This window comes from Monodon monoceros, unplaced genomic scaffold (assembly GCF_005190385.1).
Source record: "Monodon monoceros isolate NGI ecotype Baffin Bay Population unplaced genomic scaffold, NGI_Narwhal_1 Super_Scaffold_21, whole genome shotgun sequence".
NCBI lineage: Eukaryota > Metazoa > Chordata > Mammalia > Artiodactyla > Monodontidae > Monodon > Monodon monoceros.
In genome coordinates this window covers 146,317,813-146,338,617 of record NW_021703778.1, presented here as the reverse complement: position 1 = coordinate 146,338,617, position 20,805 = coordinate 146,317,813, and the positions used below count along the sequence as shown (strand labels likewise).

At 45.3% G+C, this 20,805-nt stretch overlaps 1 protein-coding gene across 1 annotated transcript; it reads right to left on the bottom strand.

Annotated features, from left to right (window-relative positions):
* Positions 1-18,459: 18,459 nt before the first annotated feature.
* VRTN (vertebrae development associated) lies at positions 18,460-20,601 on the bottom strand. The gene has a single exon (XM_029239560.1). The coding sequence runs from the start codon at positions 20,599-20,601 to the stop codon at positions 18,460-18,462; it is 2,142 nt and encodes a 713-aa protein (XP_029095393.1).
* Between the last annotated feature and the right edge of the window lie 204 nt (positions 20,602-20,805).

The following is a 20,805-nucleotide window of genomic DNA, read 5'->3' as shown; positions in this document are numbered from 1 at the left end:
AGGGAGATTGCGTACTGAGAACTGAAATGACTGCCCAAAGCCACACAGCTGACCAACCCTCTAAGGAGCAGGGCCTGTGCCAGGCCTCTGAGTCCCACCAAGCTCAGTGCCCTCCAGGATGGAACAGAGTGGGACTTTGACTCCCAAGCCTAATAACCACAGAGCTGCAGGAAGACCAGCCCCTCAACTTGATCTGGACCATATCAAACCCCTTCCCTCCCCAAGGCGCCCTACCCATCTCTTCACCCCAAATTCCAGGGTGACTGGGGATGCAGAGCAAAGTCGACGTGCATCTAACTGGAAATGAGCCTCATTACTTGTGCCTCACCGGTAATCTAGTTTACCTACACTTCACCCCCAGGGCCTCTCTTTTTGCCTCCCTCCCCAACCCTAAACTTAACACCAGTGATGCCTGTCTTATTGTTTTTATTTTTTATATCGTAGCATCATTATTATTGATGGTGGAAGATCCACACATTGCTTGCAGCACATTTACATTCATTCTCTCATTGAATCATTCAACCATTCATTCAACTAATATTTGTTGTATTTCTTGAGCACCTACTATGTGCCAGGGACTATGTTGGACACTGTGACTAAGCCAAAACACTGGCCTTCCAGCAGTGGTTCTTAACCCTGGCTATACATTATGACCACATAGAGAAGTTTTTAAAATCCTGATCCCCAGCTATGCCCCAAATGAATGATTAGGATTGGGCGGGGGCAGGGGTAGGGCCAACACATCAATGTATTTTCTGTTACTAGGTTGATTTGTTGTTTCATTTGCCACTTATTTCCTATGTATCCAACATAGACAATGCCATAGCTAGCTGGGTTAAATAGGACAGACCAGTCATCTTCCTCTTTAACATTTAAACACCACCTTTGGCATTAAATGTTTAAAAGTGGTATATTTTAAGCAAGACCCAGTACTTCTTGGAAGAGACTTCATCAGGACATTTTATAACTCCCAAAATTTTATTATAACAAAATTTTCAAACATACAGAAAAACTGGAAGAATTTTACAGTAAACACCCACCTAGAATCTCCCATTATTACTCTATCCTTCTATCAATCCCTTCTAATTTTTTTAATGTATTTCAAAATATATCATAGACATCTATCCACTTCTCCCTAAATACTTCAGCATGTATATTATCAGCTAGAGTTCAATATTTGGTTACAGTATTTTTTTCTACTTTCTACATGAAATTTATATTACAATGAACTGCAAAAATCTCAAGTGTACATTTGTCAAATTTTGACAATGGCATATACCTGTGTAATCCAAAACCCTATCAAGATATAGAACATTACATTCACTCCAGAAAGTTCCCTTATTCTCCCTCCCTGCTAATCCTTGCCCTATCCCATCCCCACCCCCTGCAAAGAGGCAATCTCTTTGCTGGGTTTTTTTTCCCCCTAAAGTAGATTGGATTTGCCTGTTCTAGAACTTCACAGATATGGAATCATACAGCATAAACTTCTTTATGTTAGGCTTCTTTCACTCAGCATAGTGTTTTTGATATTTATCCATGTCATGTGTGTCAGTAGTCTGTTCCTTTTTATTGTTGAATAGTGTCCTTTATATAAACAACAGTTTATTTATCCATTTTCTTAATTGGCATTTGGGTTGTTTCCAGTTTGGAGTTGTTATGCTTCTACGAACATTCTTACACAAATCTTTTTGTGGACATATGTTTTCATTTCTTTTCGGTAAATACCTTGAAGTGAAACTTTTGGGTTGTAGGATAGGTGTATATTTAGTTGTTTTAAGAAACCGCCAGACCTTTCCCATCAATTATTTATGAGATGTCCCGGATATCAGTTTTTTGTCAGATGTTTTATGAATATTTTTCTAACATGGGAAACGAAATAGTCACCCAAGTCCAGGAAGAACAGAGAGTCCCACACAGGACAAACCCACCAGAAACACACCAAGACACATATTAATCAAACTAACAAAAATTAAATTCAGAGAAAAAAATATTAAAAGCAGCAAGGGAAAAACAAAAAATAACATAAAAAGAAATCTCCCTAAGGTTATCAGCTGATTTTTCAACAGAAACTCTGCAGGCCAGAAGGGAGTGGCAGGATATACTTAAAGTGATGAAAGAGAAAAACCTACAACCAAGATCACTTTACCCAGCAAGGATCTCATTCAGATTCGAAGGAGAAATCAAAAGCTTTTCAGACAAGCAAAAGCTAAGAGAATTCAGCACCACCAAACCTGCTTTATAACAAATGCTAAAGACACTTCTCTAGGCCAGAAACACAAGAGAAGAAAAAGACCTGCAAAAACAAACCAAACAAACCCAAAACAGTTAAGAAAATGGTAATAGGAGCATACATATCGATAATAACCTTGAATGTAAATGGATTAAATGCCCCAACTAAAAGACACAGACAGGCTGAATGGATACAAAAATAAGACCCATAAATATGCTGTCAACAAGAGACCCGTTTCAGATCTAGGGACACATACAGACTAAAGGTGAAGGGATGGAAAAAGGTTTTTCATGCAAATGGAAATCAGAAGAAAGCTGGAGTAGCAATACGCATATCAGGTAAAATGGACTTTAAAATAAAGACTGTTACAAGAGATAAGGACACTACATAATGATGAAGGGATTAATCCAAGAAAAAGATATAACAATTATAAATGTTTATGCACATAGGAGCACCTCAATACATAAGGCAAATGCTAACAACCATGAAAGGGGAAATCAACAGTAACACAATAATAGTAGGGGACTTTAACACTCCACTTACGCCAATGGACAGATCATCCAAACAGAAAATAAATAAGGAAACACAAGCTTTAAATGACACAATAGACCAGATAGATTTAATTGATATTTATAGAACATTCCACCCAAAAGTGGCAGAATACACTTTCTTCTCAAGTGTACATGGAACATTCTCCAGGATAGATCACATCTTGGGTCACAAATCAAGCCTTGGAAAATTTAAGAAAGTTGAAATCGTATCAAGCATCTTTTCTGACCTAAACACTATGAGATTGGAAGTCAATTACAGGAAAAAACTGTAAAAACCACAAATACATGGAGGCTAAACAGTGTGCTACTAAATAACCAAGAGATCACTGAAGAAATCAAAGAAGAAATAAAAAATACATAGAAACATGTGATAATGAAAACACAACAACCCAAAACCTACGGGAAGCAGCAAAAGCAGTTCTAAGAGGGAAGTTTATAACAATTCAATCTCACCTCAAGAAACAAGAAAAATCTCAAATAAACAATCTAACCCTACACCTAAATCAACTAGAGAAAGAAGAACAAAGAAAACCCAAAGTCAGTAGAAGGAAAGAAATCATAAAGATCAGAGCAGATATAAATGAAATAGAAATGAAGAAAACAATAGCAAAGATCAATAAAACAAAAAGTTGGTTCTTTGAGAAGATAAACAAAATTGATAAACCCTTAGCCAGACTCATCAAGAAAAAAAGGGAGAGGATGAAAATCAATAAAATTAGAAATGAAAAAGGAGAAATCAGACTGACACTGCAGAAATACAAAGGATTATAAGAGACTACTACAAACAACTATATGCCAATAAAATGGACAACCACGAAGAAATGGACAAATTCTTGGAAAGGTACAATTTTCCAAGACTGAACCAGGAAGAATTAGAAAATGTAAACAGACCTATCACAAGTAATGAAATTGAAACTGTAATTAAAAATGTTCCAACAAACAAAACTCCAGGACCAGATGGCTTCACAGGCAAATTCTATCAAACATTTAGAGAAGAGATAACACCAACCCTTCTCAAACACTTCCAAAAAACTACAGAGGGAGGAACACTCCCAAATTCATTCTACCAAGCCACCATCACCCTGATACAAAAACCAGAAAAAGATATCACAAAAAAAGAAAATTATAGACCAATATCACTGATGAACAGAGATGCAAAAATCCTGAACAAAATACTAGCAAACAGAATCCACAACATATTAAAAGGATCATACACCATGATCAAGTGGGATTTATCCCAGGGTTGCAAGGATTCTTCAATATATGCAAATTAATCAATGTGATACACCATATTAACAAATTAAGGAATAAAAACCATACGATCATCTCAATAGATGTCAGAAAAGCTTTTGACAAAATTCAACACCCATTTATGATAAAAAGTCTCCAGAAAGTAGGCATAGAGGGGAACGAACCTCAAAATAATAAAGGCCATATATGACAAACACACAGCAAACATCATACTCAATGGTGAAAAACTGAAAGCATTTCCACCAAGACCAGGAACAAGACAAGGACGTCCACTCTCGCCACTCTTAAATTCAACATAGTTTTGGAAGTCCTAGCCACGGCAATCAGAGAAGAAAGAGAAATAAAAGGAATACAAATTGGAAAAGAAGAAGTAAAACTGTCACTGTTTGCAGATTACATGATACTATACATAGAGAAACCTAAGATGTCACCAGAAAACTACAAGAACTAATCAATGAATTTGGTAAGGTTGCAGGATACAAAATGAATGCACAGAAATCTCTTGCATTCCTATACACTAACAACAAAAAATCAGAAAGAGAAATTAAGGAAACAATCCCGTTTACCATTGCAACAAAAAGAATAAAATACCTAGGAATAAAGCTACCTAAGGAGTCAGAAAACTTGTACTCAGAAAACTATAAAACACTGATGAAAGAAATCAGAGATGACATAAACAGATGGAGAAACATACCATGTTCTTGGACTGGAAGAATCAATATTGTGAAAATGACTATACTACCCAAAGCAATCTACAGGTTCAATGCAATCCCTATCAAACTACCAATGACATTCTTCACAGAATTAGAATGAAAAATTTTACAATTTGTATGGAAACACAAAAGACCCCGAATAGCCAAAGCAATCTTGAGAGAGAAAAACGGAGCTGGAGGAATCAGGCTCCCCAACTTCAAACTATACTACAAAGCTACAGTAATGAAGACAGTATGGTACTGGCACAAAAACAGAAATATAGATCAATGGTACAGGATAGAAAGCCCAGAGATAAACCCAAGCACATATGGTCACCTTATCTTTGATAAAGAAGAAAAGAATATACAATAGAGAAAAGACAGCCTCTTCAATAAGTGGTGCTGGGGGGACTTCCCTGGTGGCACAGTGGTTAAGAATCCACCTGCCAATGCAGCGGGCACGGTTCTGAGCCCTGGTCTGGGAAGATCCCACATGCCGCAGAGCAACTAAGCCCGTGCACCACAACCACTGAGCCTGCACTCTAGAGCCTGCGAGCCATAACTACTGAGCCCACATGCCACAACTACTGAAGTCTGCATGCTTAGAGCCTGTGCTGCGAAACAAGAGAAGCCACCACAATGAGAAGCCCATGTACACACGAAGAGTAGCCCCCGCTCGCTGCAACTGGAGAAAGCCCGCATGCAGCAACGAAGACCCAATGCAGCCAATAAATAAATAAATTTCTTTTTAAAAGAATAAATAAATAAGTGGCGCTGGGAGAACTGGACAGCTACATGTAAAAGAATGAAATTAGAACACTACCTAACACCATATACAAAAATAAACTCCAGATGGACTAAAGACCTAAATGTAAGACCAGACACTATAAAACTCTTAGAGGAACACATAGGAAAAACACTCTTTGACATAAACCACAGCGAGATCTTTTTTGACCCACCTCCTAGAGTAATGGAAATGAAAACAAAAATAAACAAATAAGACCTAATTAAACTTCAAAGCTTTTGCACAGCAAAGGAAACCATAAACCAGATGAAAAAACAACCCTCAGGATGGGAGAAAATATTTGCAAATGAAACAACGGATAAAAGATACAAATATATACAAACAGCTTATGGAGCTCAATATCAAAAAAAACAAACAATTCAATTAAAAAATGGGCAGAAGACCTAAATAGACATTTCACCAAAGAAGACATACAGATGGCCAAGAGGCACATGAAAAGATGCTCAACATCACTAATTATTAGAGAAATGCAAATCAAAACTACAATGAGGTATCACCACACACCGTTCACAATGGCCATTATCAAAAAATCCAGAAACAATAAATGCTGGAAAGGGTGTGGAGAAAAGGGAACCCTCTTGCACTGTTGGTGGGAATGTAAATTGATACAGCCACTATGGAGAACAGTATGGAGGTTCCTTAAAAAACTAAAAATAATTGCTTTACAGTGTTGTATTAGTTTCTGCTGTATACTCCAATAAAGATGTTAAAAAAAAAAAAAAGAAGAAGTCATGAGTGAACACTGATGAGGATAATTTCAATAAAGTAACTGTGGCTAAAGTCAAAAAAAAAAAAAACTAACTAAAAATAGAATTACCATATGACCCAGCAATCCCACTACTTGGCATATACCCTGAGAAAACCATAATTCAAAAAGAGACATGTACCACAATGTTCACTGCAGCACTATTTACAATAACCAGGACATGGAACCAACCTAAATGTCCATCAACAGATGAATGGATAAAGAAGCTGTGGCACATATATACAATGGAATATTATTCAGCCATAAAAAGAACGAAATTGAGTTATCTGTAGTGAGGTGGATGGACCTAGAGTCTGTCATACAGAGTGAAGTAAGTCAGAAACAGAAAAACATATACCATATGTAAACACATATGCATGGAATCTAAAAAAAAAACAAAAATGGTACTGATGAACCTAGTGGCAGGGCAGGAATAAAGAGGTAGACATAGGGAACGGAATTGAAGACACGGTGGGGGGAGGGGGAAGCTGGGGCGAAGAGAAAGTGGCATCGACATATATACACTACCGAATGTAAAATAGCTAGTGGGAAGCAGCAGCATAGCACAAGGAGATCAGCTCGGTGCTTTGCAATGACCTAGAGGGGTGGGATAGGGAGGGTGGGAGGGAGGCTTAAGAGGCAGGGGGTATGGGGACATACGTATGCATATGGTTGATTCACTTTGTTGTACAACAGAAACTAACACAGTATTGTGAAGTAATTATACTCCAAAAAAGATCTATTAAAAAAAAAAAGAAACCTCCAGACCTTTCCCATCAACTATTTATGAGATATCCCGTGTATCAGTTTTTTGTCAGATGTTTTATGAGTATTTTTCTCCCAATCTGTAGCTTGCTTATTGGTTTACCTAGTGGTATTTTTCAACCCAAGCATCAGTATTTTACTAACTTTTAATTGAAATATACATAAAGTACACAAATTTCAGTGTACAGTTTGACTGATTTTTCACAAGCTGAGCACACCCAGAATTCAATTTAAGAAATAGCATTTCCAACACCCCAGAAACTCCCTTCATGCCTCCTTTCAATCATTACCTCCCTGCAAAGATAACCACTATCTGACTTCTAAAAGTATAGATTAATTTTGTCTGTTTTGTACTCTATGTAAGTGGAATCATCCTCTTTTGTATCTAGCTTCCTCACTTCAACATTGTTTTGGAGGTTGATCCGTATTGTTGGGTATAGTGTACATCATTCATTCTCATTACTGCATGGTGTTCCATTGTGTAACTCTACCACAATTTATCCATTCTACTGATGGTGGCATTCAGGTTATGTCCAGGTGTTTCGTATTATGAAAGTGCTGTTTTAAACGTATGCTTGGAACTTCCCTGGTGGCGCAGTGGTTGGGAGTCTCCCTGCCAATGCAGGGGACACGGGTTCGAAAAACCCAAAAAAACAAAAAAAATGTATGCTTCATGTTTTTCTGAACATATGTTTACATTCTCTCAGGTATATACTTAGGAGTAGAATTCCCAGGTCATAGGGCATGTATATGTTCACCTATTAAATATCTTTAATAGATATTGCCATACAGTTTTCCTAAGTGGGTAAATCTATTCACACTCCCATCAAAGTCACCAGAAGTTTTCACCATTCCCCAGGTGACTCTAAGGACAAGAACCACTGCCTTACTGTGCTGATGAGAATTGCAGTGAGAGCTCCAGCAGACAGCCCATGAGAACCGAGAATGACAAGGCTCTTAAGAGACCAGGGAGGGGCAAGATGTGGTATATATATTCAATGGAATATTACTCAGCCATAAAAAAAGAATGAAATAATGCCATTTGCAGCAACATGGATGGACCTAGAGATTATCATACTATATGAAATAAGACAGTGAGAGAAAGACAGATAACATATGATACTGCTTATATGTGGAATCTAAAAAATGATACAAATGAACTTATTTACAAAACAGAAATGGATTCACAGACATAGAACACAAACCTATGGTTACCAAAGGGGAAAGAGGGGGAGGGATAATTTAGGAGTTTGGGATTAACATATACACACTACTATATATAAAATAGATAAATAACAAGGACCTACTGTATAGCACAGGGAACTATACTCAGTATCTTGTAATAATCTATAAGGGAAAAGAATCTGAAAAAGAATATATATATGTATATATATATACATACATATATGTATATATATATATACGTATATATATACATATATATGCATAAAAAGTATATAAGTATGTATACATGTATTTATAAAAAGAATCACTGAATCACTTCGCTGTACACCTGAAACTAACCCAACATTGTAAATCAACTATACTTTAATTTAAAAAAAAGAGAGAGACCAGGAAGGGGGGTATTGGTTGAACTCTGAGGTCTGAGCAGGGAAAGGGGCGACAGGGAAGCATTGCAGGCAGAGACAATCTTTCCTCTGAAAGGCCACAGCATGTGAAAGGCTTGTATGTCAGGGAGAGTGATCTGAGACCGTGGAAGAGGCAGACCAGGGCTAGACAATGCTGAGCCCTTGAGGCTGTGTTAAGGATTTTCTTTCTTTTTTTTTTCCTTACATTTTCTTCATTTATTTCCATACAGATATTTACATCTAGATAACAATATCTATGAAAAGAAATCTAGTGAAGTGAGATGAGCTTGAAATTTTCACATAATGAAAGATACTCCAGGCTGCTAATACTTTTTTTTTCCCCACACATTTAAATGTTTATTGACCATTTGAAATTTTCTTTTGTGAATTTCTAGTTCATGTCGTTAGCACATTTTCTTATCAACTGTAAGAACATGTATGCCTCTTTGCAAATCTGATGCCTAGTATAGAACCTTACACACAGCAGTTACTCAGTAAGTTTGTTGAATACTCATTTGTTGGCTGCAAAGATATGTTTATTCCCACAGGACACAAGGCCAGGGGTTCTAAGTTTCAATCCTGACTACCAAGAATTTACTATCTAACTTTGGAAAATCAAATTCTTGGAACTTGAAAATGCTGACCACAGTCAGACCCCCAGTAGGCTTGACACCATATATTCCCCAGTCCAATACTTTAGAGACAATAGCTCCTATATAAAATTTTGCTTAAAGGGGCTTCCCTGGTGGCGCAGTGGTTGAGAGTCCGTCTGTCGATGCAGGGGACGTGGGTTCGTGCCCCGGTCCGGGAAGATCCCACATGCCGCGGAGTGGCTGGGTCCGTGAGCCATGGCCGCTGAGCCTGCGCGTCCGGAGCCTGTGCTCCGCAAAGGGAGAGGCCACAACAGTGAGAGGCCCGCGCACCGCAAATAAAAAAAATTTTGCTTAAGAATAGACCAGGAAGGAGAGCAGAGACCATCTGCCAGGTATCATTGAGAGGTACCACATGATGGGCCTGTCCCTAGACCTCCCTCTTCTTGGCCTTCCAGAAGCCCAAAATCCATTTTCTAGCAGTCTTATACCTTAGCAAGACTTAAAGGATTTTCTTTTTAACTTTTTATTTTGAAATCATTTTAAACCTATAGAAAAGTTGCAAAAATAGTACAGAGAATTCCCATCTACCCTTCACCTAATTCCCCCTAAGATTAACAGCTTGCATGGGTATGTACAGTTATCATAACCAGGAAAATAATATTGGTACAATACTACTAACTAAACTACAGCACTTATTAAAATTTCACCCAACTTTCCCCTAATCTCATTTTTCTGTTCCAGGATCCAATCCAGAGTCCACATTACATCTGTTTGTTGTGTCTCCTTAGTCTCCTCCAATCTGTAACAGTTCCAGTTTTATTCTTTATAAGCTTCAGACCTTTGAAGAGTACTCATCATTTATTATGTACAATGTCTCTCAATTTCAGCTTGTCTGATGTTTTCTCAGGGTTAGATCAAGGTTATGAATTTCTGGCAAGAATTGCATAGATGTTGTATGTCTTATTACTGGTACTGCTAACCTCAATCACTTGATTTCATTGATGTCTGTCACATTTCTCCACTGTAAATTTATTGCTTTGATCTTTTTCCTAAGAAAAAAGGTATGGCCTTGAAGGATTTTAAGCAAGGGACGTGACGTGTTCAGTGACGTGTGTTTCAAAAAAGCCCTCTTTGTGGCAGCATGAAGAACAGACTAGAAGGGGCTAGAATGTACCTGGGGAAGGTTGGTTCAGGGTATAATACAGATCAATATATGATGATGGAAGTGGGGAGAGGTGGGCAGATTTTAGAGCTATTCAGAAGGTAAAATCATAAGGCAGGTTAATGAGATCATGCAGAGGTTCTGATAGAATTGGCCTGTAACTGAGCTTGGGCAAAGCCAGTTTAAAAACACTCAGGTGGGAATTCCCAGGCGGTCCAGCGGTTAGGACTCCACACTTCCACTGCAGGGGGCACGAGTTCAATCCCTGGTCGGGGAATTAAGATCCCGCAAGCTGCGCGACATGGCCAAAAATAAAAATAAAAAATAAAAGCACCCAGGTGATTGTAATGTTTAACCACATTGAGGTCCACGGTCAGCCCACGGTTCGCTCCAGATGGGCTTCAGGTGAAAGCCACTCAGAGTGGTCAAAGTCAAGCTGCTCAGTGCCTCTCTGGATACATGGGGAGAAAGATGGAGGTGGGAGACCCCTGCCATCCTCCCACAGCCCAGAGAGAGCTGGCAGCAGCTCTTGGCTGGGAGCGGGGAGGATATTACTAAGACCAGAGGGCTCAGGGAGCGCCCGCCAGCACATCACTGCTGACTCTCTGAGTAGGGCTGCCAGATAAAATATAGGACACCCAGTTCAATCTCAATTTCAGATAAACAATGAATAATTTTTTAGTGTATGTCTCAAATATTGCATAGAACATACTTATACTAAAGCATTATTTGTTTACCTGAAATTAACATTTAATTGGGCATCTCCTATTTCTATTTGCTGAATCTGGCAACACTATCCCTAAGACAAGGATCTGATGGGTTTGCCCATTCCCACCTCGTGCAGGAGCTTCTAAAGCAATAGAGACTTTCCTCCTCCTCCCCCTCCCCTGCCCCCTTCCTCTCCTCTATCACCCCCAGTGTGGCCTGGCCAAGAGCAGGCCAGTACCTGGCATCAGCCTTTCCACTGCAAGCCACAGGGGGTCCCTGGCACAGGGCCCAGGAGGAAGCAGCCTCCCACTCCAAACCCGCTCTTTTCGCAGTTCAATAAATATTTTTGCGCACCTACCATGGGCCAGGCCCTGTTCTGGTCAGAGGCATAAAGCAATGAACAAGTCAGATGAGTTTCCACTCTCTGGGGGCTTGCATTCCAGTGGGGGAGATGGACAGTGATGCAGAAAACAACTGTTTCAGACAGTGATGACGGCCACGAAGGGATGTGGTAATAGTGACCGGGGCCCAAGTGAGGTGGGGGGGTCAGGGAGGGCCTCTCTGAACAGGTGACAAGACTTTGGCTTAAGGGACTGACAAGAGCCAGTTTTGTAAAGCTCTAGGGAAGAGTGTTCCAGGGAGAGGAAAGACCCCAAGGGATGTCACAGGACATCTGAGGGCGCTCCAGCACATCTGGCTGATTTGTAGGATTTGCCGGTTCTGCCGTGGAAATACTCCATCGCGGCCATTTTCAAGCCACCAACGTGACATGGTAATTTATAAGAAGCTGATATTTTTAGATGATTTGGGGCTTCATCAAGGTGCCGGGGCCAATGGCTGTAGCAAAGTCCTGCTCTCTTGGGGTTTTTCCCAGCTCCAGGCCTTTCATTCTCCTCAGTTCCTTCCTCCCCCACTCACCCCCACAGGGTGATCCTATGAGTCTTTTAAGAGGCTTTTCCAGAAATCTTTCCCCAATCCTCAAGCAGAGGCAGGCTTGCTCCCTTGTGCCCCATAGCATCATTGCCTCCCTCTGTTACAGCTCATAACATAAAACAAGTCCCTGGTTCAAGAGACTGACTTTAAAAACCAAAGCTTTATTGCATTGAGATGTCATTCAATGGCCAGTTATCATTGTAAAAGGCCTCTGCCTTTATCTCTCTAATAAAATGATTTCAGATTATCATCTAAGATCCTAAACAAAGACATAAAATTGCAAACTACGCTTACTGGACCCCTGAGAACCTCTGGATTTAGGATTGAGAACCGGTTATATAGTCAATGTTTCTAAACCACTCCAAGGGGCGCTAGGTCTTATCAAGCTTTGTATACTTCCTCTCCCTCACCTCTAGGCCCCAACAAATGTGGACTGACTGACTGAATGAATGAATGAAGTACTGAATATCCCTTGGACTTCCCTGGTGGCACAGTGGTTGAGAACCCGCCTGCCAACGCAGGGGACACGGTTCAAGCCCTGGTCTGGGAAGATCCCACAGGCCGCGGAGCAACTTAAGCCCATGCGCCACAACTACTGAGCCTGCACTCTAGAGGCCACGAGCCACAACTACTGAGCCCACGTGCCACAACTACTGAAGCCTGCATGCCTAGAGCTCATGCTCCACAACAAGAGAAGCCACCAAAATGAGAAGCCCGTGCACCACAACGAAGAGTAGCCCCTGCTCACCGTAACTAGAGAAAGCCTGCACGCAGCAGCGAGGACCCGACGCAGCCAAAAATCAATCAATTAATTTTTTTTTAAAGTACTGAATATCCCAAAGATACCAGCCTCCCTCCTGTCCCCACAAAGGTGAGGTCTGAGGAGCGAAGGACTCCACAGCCACCAGCCCCCTGTCCTGGGTACTGCAATGCAGCCTAGCTATACCCCCTCGCTGTCCCCTAATTCTGTCTTAAATGACAACAGAGAACTCTGCCCAAAGTCAAGGGGTCTAGAAACTGAGCTTGGCTGACTGTCAACACGTATGAGCCATAAAACTGCATTGACCCTTCTGAGCCGGACTCGGCTGGGGACAGGCAGAACACAAAGACGCTCAGGTGCTCCCCAAATACCTCCCTGACTCCCCACAGCCTGTGCTTTCCCTCCTCCCTGTTGCTGGCCTCCCACCAGCCTGCATCCTGGGAGCTGCAGTCTAGCCCAGGTGAGGCATGGAGAGGATCACCTGCAGTCTTTTGCCCTCCACCATCCCTGCGGTTTCCGCAAGTGGAGGGCCATCCGTGAGCAGCTGTCTGCCCCATCTCTTCCTGGCTGCCCTCCGATCTAGGTCCCCCTCCAGCTCTCTCTGCCTGGCAGAGCCGCTAGAGTTAAGCAGATTTCATGCTATTTTCAAAGTCATTTTCCATGGAAAATTTTTTTTATACCGTTAAACCTACTTTCTGCTGCTTCTCATCTCCCTGAAAGCTTCCTCCTCCCCTTCCGTGAGATAAACCCGTAACGGCAATATTTAGGAACCTGTTAGTGACAACCTACTGGCATCCTCAGTTGGGGAGGGGAAATCATACTAGAACCTTCCTGCTGGAAGTCAGACCAGTGAGATGAGCAGACAGCACCCAGGGCCAGAGCAGGTCCCCCTCGCCCACACCCCCTGGGCCTTCCAGCCCCACCTTAACAACTGCCTTGTGTCAGGGCGCCTGTCCCTCAGTTCCCATCCTCACATGACAGCCACCAAACTGGGGTGAGTTTTTACAACCAGTATCCAGAGTCATTTGAGGAGCAATTGAGGCATTTCCGAGACCCCCAGGCAGCCTACATTTCTCAGAGAAGAGGTGGCCCTAGGAAGCTACAAGTTGGGAGGGGGTCCGGATGAGCTATGAGATGCCAAAGCCAGCATATGCTTCCTTGTGACCCCACTGCACTTCTTGTGCATTCCGTATGAAAGCCTCTGTCGTATTGAATCAGATCTCAGCTGCCAGTAAACCAAGGCCTTTACGAGGACACGAGCTGAGGTCAGATGGTTCTGTATCCTCACCTTACAGCACAGGGCTCAGCCTATCGTGGGTTGCTGGCTAGGAGCCTATTACATCTGCCAGACCCCTTTGGTGAGCAAGGCTTGATCCAGCACCTCAGCCACAGATGATTGGACCAGACTTGAGATGCAACCTGGCATGACAGCTGTGCTCAGATGAAAGGATGAGAATGGCCTGGACCAATCAAATTCTCTTCCTTGTGATAATCCGGCAATGCGGAAACACTGGAAGCCTGCAGTGTTCCTACTGTCCTTCTGCAATGGAGATGTGGAGGAGAGAAAATTCTAGGATGACACCCAGCTTTCTGGCCAGTTCATCTGATAACCTGACTCTGGCAGCAACCATGGTAAAAAAAAAAAAAAAAAACACTGAGAGAAGAGCAGATTGGTGGGTGTTGGGGGGTGAGCCCAGATTGGTGGTTGGTGAGACTGAGATAAGGGTGGAACAGCCAGGAGAGGCAGGTGAGATATGGGGTGATGCTCCGGGCCCAAGAGTCACCCAAGGGTCTGAGTGCTGGACTTCAGAAATATTTGAGGAGCAAACCCATGCATCAAGGTAGACAAGATGATATCCACCAAAATAGAGGATCCCTGCCCCAGGCGATAAACATATGGATACTGAAGTTCTTTTAATTATTCATGTTTCACCTGATTGTTTTTTTACAGTGAAGCTTTTATATTCAAAATTTTAGAACCCGTTGTTACCTTACAACAGTACCAAATGTGAGAAGCTAACCTCACATATTCTGTTTTCTCCCTTTATTCAAACATTGTTCACTTCACTGGAATTTCTTTCCACATTTGCATCTGAGACAGAAGGTGGCACAAAAAAATACAAATAATTTCAACAAATGTCAACTTCAAAATCAGCATGAAGTATTCTTAGCAAATATGGTCACTGCTTAGGTATTTCTGCCTTTCTAAGAAGGTTATAAACAGCTTTCTGCAGAAGAATAATATAACCATCTTATAAAACCTTTTCCAAATCAATAAATATTGACATATCATTTTTCTTAATTCTTTTCCAACAGAAGCTAAAGTATCTCCCTGTGGATTTGGGCTCAGTGCTGGCCTCTGACAAAAGGAACTTTACATCTTGGGACAGGAGTGTTTTTAATCATCTAGAGAGTAACCTTGAGCAAGAATCTCCTTAGGCATTAGCTTTCTCCTAGGAAACAGGAATTAGATTCCCAGGGATTCTCAGACTGGACATCATTGTTACCAATAGTAAATCCTCACCGAGCATTACTACATGCAACATACTATACTATAGGCGTTACTACAATCCCATTTATAGAGAAAGTGAGGCACAGAAAGGTAGACTACCTCGCTCCTGTGCATATACTGCTTCTCCAACGTCTAAATCAGTAGGTCCAGGTGGAGCCCTGGAATCCACACTCCTAACAAGCTCCCCCAGGGACTGAGATCCAGGTGGTTTTCAGACCCCATTGTGAGACACTGCTCCAGGTATCGGATCTGCTCTGGTTCTGACGGTGCAGGAAGGGAGCAAACAGGAGAATCTGAGCTCCAACCAGGGCATTTCACAGGACGGAAGATGCTGCCACCCTCTGAGAGCTGAGGCAGTAAGGGTGGTAGGCTGTGGTTGGAAACAGCGTGATACTGTTTCCTACTGGGAACCCAGACTTTGTCTCCTGCTGCACCAGAGTGCCACCTGCTGGCTCTAGGTAGCCATCGCAGGCCAGGCAGGAACATCACTTGTCCAATCTCTTCACTAAACGTTAAGGGACTACCAAGCGACTACATCGGCGCTGGGGGTTCAGTGGAGACCCCACAGAGAAAGACAGGCAGAGACAATGCCATAACAATGCTGCATGATCCCTGGAAAAGCAGGTAGGAGGCAAGGTCAGTCTGGGTGAGGGCTACAGCATGAGGGGTCAGTGGGGAAAAATAAGCCTAGAGGTTGGTAGGGATCAAGCTGGGGGGCCTCATTAGCGTTTGGATTTTGCGCTAAGGGTAATGGGAAATCTAGTAGCAAGTCAGATTTCGGTTTCAGTGAGATCATTCTGGACTTTGTCGGGGGGGCTGGAATAGTTTGAGTGGAGGCAGAGTCAATTTGGAAACCATTCAAGTATCAGAGATGAGAGCAGCTGCTGGCCTACACAAGGCGGTAGCTGCAGGGATGGAGAAATATGGACAATGAGAAATAGTTAGGATTAGGTTTGATTTAAAAAAAACAAATGTCAAAGAATAACAGCAGGACATCACAGTGGCCCCGTTTCATTCATTCCTTCTTTCAACAAATTGTAGCACCAACTGTGTGTCAGAAACTAATCTACCTGCTGGGAATACAGTGGTGTGAGCCAGTCAGGGAAGAGCCCTGCTTTTCATGGAGTTTATGCCCTAAGGAGGTGGGGGGGTGGGGGGAGACATAAGCAAATAAGCAAATAAACAACAAAAACACATGGGAATAGGCACCATGTAGAGAATGTAGAAGGGATATGCGGCAGTGACTCATATCTGAAGGTTAAGGAGCCTGCCCTGTAAGGATAACAGGGAAAAGCACTCTAGGCCAAAGGAACAGATGCGAAGGCTCTTAAAGGGAGAGTAAGCGTAGCACATTCAAGATCAGAAGCAGCCAATGTGGCTGGATGTGGTGGGTAAAGGCAACAGAGGGACCAGAGGCAGGAAAGATAGTCAGGGACCAGTTTATGAAGGACTTTGTGAGGCAGTGCATTCTAAGAGTGAAGGGAAGCCACTGACACCTTTCAGACAGGAAAGTGACAGAATCAGATTTCACTTAAAGATCTCTCTGGCTGCGCCTCGAGAGTGGATTGTGTGGGACAAGAGTGGAAGGAGGAGGCAGGTAGAACCTGAGATGTGGGCCAGGAGAGATGGTGGTGGCAGCAGCGTGAAGGGGAGGATTCTGGGCATACTTTAAAGTCAGAGTCAACAGGACTCGCTGATGGATTGGATGTGGGGTCAAAAAACAGCAGAACAAAGAATGACTCCCCAAGACCATGAGGATGACAGCTACTGCAGAATACCTAGACACGGGGAGAAAGGGCCTAAGGGAACGTCTTCCCCAAGGGTGTGGCATCCCAACAAGCAAAGGCCTGGCCTTAATTCTCAGTACTGCTGGAGGGGGCGTGTGAGTGAACCACACTGAAGCTCAGTTTCCTTACCTGTGGCTGGGCCTAGCCTGCCGGGGTGCATCACAAGGACTGAATAGAAGCCTGACACAGACTTGACCCTCGCTGGCCTGACCTCTGGGCACACTGAGTTGGCCAGTTTTCTCCCATTGTTGGGAAGTATCTTTCCAGGCAGCCATAGCCCTGCCCCCAGAGGGAAGAACACCCAAGGTCAATAACCAGTTCTAAGCAGAAACCCCAGAGTAATCCCCTCCATCCTCCAAGTCCTGGACCTGGGAACATCAAGGGAGAGAAATGGTCACTCTCTGCTCCTTAAACCAAAAGGGAACGTGGGAATGGGCAGTCACATGGGACAAAACAAATACCAGAGACCAAGGGCTGTGAGCACCACATCACTTTATTTCTTTGGTTTTCCAACTTCGCTCTTGGACAATGCAAATTCAGTCTCTTGCCTGCGTGGCCACTGTGTGGTCTCTCACTGGAGATGGGGCACAGGCTCTGAGGAGGAGCTCAACAGAAAAACTGGGGTCCCCAAGGGCCAGCCGGGCTGGCCAAGGACTGCGGGGTCCACAGCAGATGCACCAAGCACCAGCAAGTAGAGACCCAAGGCCCTCTCCCCAAGTCCTTTACCACACTCCTCACAATGGACAGGCCAGCCTTCAGTGATCCCCTAGAGGCCAACTTGGTTCTTTCTCTACATCCCTGCTTCTGCTCACACTGAGCCTGGCACCCTCTCCCTTAGGGGCACCAGGCAGAAGCCATGACCTGCTCCACATCTGATCTCTTAATGTTCCTCTGGGAAACATCTTTGAGTAAGGGGGGTGCCAACCCCCAAAAGGAACTGAAGACATATATTCTACCCAATGGGACAGACGGCCATGCTACAATACTCCTTTTGTCCCGGGGAAAAGCTGAAAGCAGCTTTAGCTAACCAACCCCGCTTCGGGTCCCCACACACATACAGCTTCCAACACCAGCAAGGGGGCCCAGCCAACGCACTTAAATCAAAAGACTAAAACCAAGACACAATAATAAAAATAAGAATGGTAAACAACTGAAGAGAATATCTCTGGTCCTGTAGCTCTCTGCAGGGGGCCAAGATGGCTGATCTCTGGCTCTCTCTGCCCTGGAGCTGGGAAACAACACGAAGCTGCCCTTGGATTCAGGGTTGATGCTGTGAGAGCAAAAGGGATCCTGGCCAAGCCAGGGAGGTGCAACTCAGGTCTCTGACCTTCTCCAAAGTTGTCCTCCTTCCTCCCAGCCCCTTTCATACCTCCCCGTCAGCCATCCACCAGGGTGAGGCCATCGTAGAGGGCACGCTTCCACATGTAGTAGGTAGAGCGGGCGGTGAGGGGGAAGAGGGCACTGAACTCCTTGTAGGAGGGGAAGCTCTTGGACTGGAAGCGCTTCTGCAGGAACAGCTTGGCCTGGGCCTTGAACTTCGTGGTGGCGAGCATGTCCATCACCAGCACCTGGCCGTCCCTGCCACCCGCCGCTGCTGCCACCACAGGGTGGCTGGACAGGGACCCACTGGGGGGCCGGCCCTGGGCCGTGGCCCCCTCTTGCAGGGCCCCCTCTCTGGAAGGCCCTCCCAGGGCCTTCCCTGCATCCTCTCCTGGAGAAGCCGCCATCTGCAGGGTCCCTGCAGGTGGGGCCATGGCAGCTGTCACATTCCTACCAGCTTCTTTCTCCCGTTTCTCCTCCGCTTCCTTCATGCCCCCTTTGCCCAAGCTGGGGGCCTGTATCTGGAGCTTGGACAGACTTCTGGGCCAGCCCCGGGCAAGACTCTTCCAGACCCAAAAGGTGGAGGGAGACAGGCTCGGGTAGCGGAGGCGGAAGCGACAGAAAGGGAGGTGCCCACTGAGCACCTGCTTGCGGGCTGCCCTGCGCAGGCGCCTCTGCCAACGGGACAGGGGCATCCTCAGGGGTTGGAACTCCCGGGGGGCAGGTGATCCCCCACCCGTTGCTTTCCCTGCCCCTTCTCCTGCCTCACCCTTCCAAGGGAGCAAGGCCTCTTCCCCAACAGATGCTGGCTGGGAAGCCCCGGCTACCGAGAGGGCTGGTGCAGGCTTGAAGCTGGGGTTTCTTCGGAGAGCCTTTCGGCGCCAATTGTAGTAGGTGGACCGGGAGATGCCGGGGAACCTGCGTTTGAAGCAGCGATAGGGTACCAGCGTATTCAGGGAGATGCAGTGCTCCAGGTACAACTTGGCCCGCTGCATTAAGACCACTCCAGGGCTTGACATGGCCGACGAGGAGCACCCCAGCCCCTTGGCAACCTGCTGCTCCGGCAGCTTCTCCAGCTCCTCCATGGTCAGCTCCTCCTTGGGGGCCAGGGCCCGGCAGGCGCCAGAGCCCAAGAGCTCGTGCTTCCAGGCATAATAGGTGGAGCGGGAGATCTCGGGGAACCTCTGGAGGAACTGCTGCAGCGGCACGACACCCCCGCGGTGGAAGCTGTCCTGCAGGAAGTGCTTGGCCGAGAAGCGGGTGGCCACCTTCTGCCGGTGCTCCTGGGACTGCCGCCGCCAGCGGTAGAAGGTGCTCTTGGTGATACTGTAGCGCTCACCGAGGTGGGAGTAGCTGAGGCCAGGTTCCCGGTTGAGCAGCTCCAGGGTCTTGGCGAGCGGGGGCAGCGGGGCCAGGGCAGTGGGAGTCGGGGCCCGGCCGGGGCTGGCACTTTCAGCCTCCACCTCCTCCAGCCCCACCACGGGGGCAAAGTACTGGTGGCGGAAGAGCTGGCTGGTGAGGGGCTGGCCGGCCCACATGATGTGCAGCGTGGCGGGCATGTGGTCGCAGCGGCGGGGCCGGATGACGCGGTTAAAGTATGGCCGGATCTTGAGGTTGCGCAAGGGGTAGATGGAGTAGATGTTGCGCTGAAGGACGGAGGCGAGGGCGTACAAGTGCCACACGTTGGAGAAGCTGCTAGGAAAGCAGGTGGCCTTGACGTCCGCATCAAAGATGGCCTCTAGCGTGGTGGACGGCAGGCTGGTCATCTCCGGGGACTCCTCAGAGCACAGGGAATAGCGCACGGCCTGCAGCATCACCTTGGAGTCAATCATGCCCTGGAGGTAGTAGTGCCGGTGCAGCAGCATCTCCACCACCGTGCGGGCCCGCAGCTCCAGGCTGAGGCCCGCGTTGCCCCACAGCAGCATGCTGGCCGCCTCGAACAGCAGGCTGCCCTCGCCCTTGCACACCAGCGGCAACATGTTCCGGGGAGCATCCTCTGGGTACAGGCTCAGGGCCACCGAGTCCACCTCCAGCACCTGGGGGCCGGGGCCTCCCTCCCGGCCGGTGGGGAGAGCGAAGGAAGACAGGACCTGCTTGGCCTCCAGAGCAGCACCAACGAGACCCTCCAGGCCCTCGGACTCCACTGCCTCCTGCAGCTCCTGCAGCACCTGCTGCACCAGCTGCTCCCGGGATGTCATCCTACCAGGGCAAAGGAGAGAGGGCAGAGGTCAGCCAAGGCACCCAGATGATACCCAGCAATGGTGCCTTACCCACTCCTCTGCCTTCTCCCTCAAGATCTATCTATTCCCATCCCCCCATAGCAGGTAATGGCTACGTGCCTCCTGGGGTTTGTTTAATTACTCAGTGGTACAAAGGAAGAGCTTGGCCTTAGAGAATGGCTT

Bases quoted from the DNA above. Each gene is read 5' to 3' on its own strand.
- VRTN (XM_029239560.1), bottom strand. From the start codon at position 20,601: ATGACATCCCGGGAGCAGCTGGTGCAGCAGGTGCTGCAGGAGCTGCAG.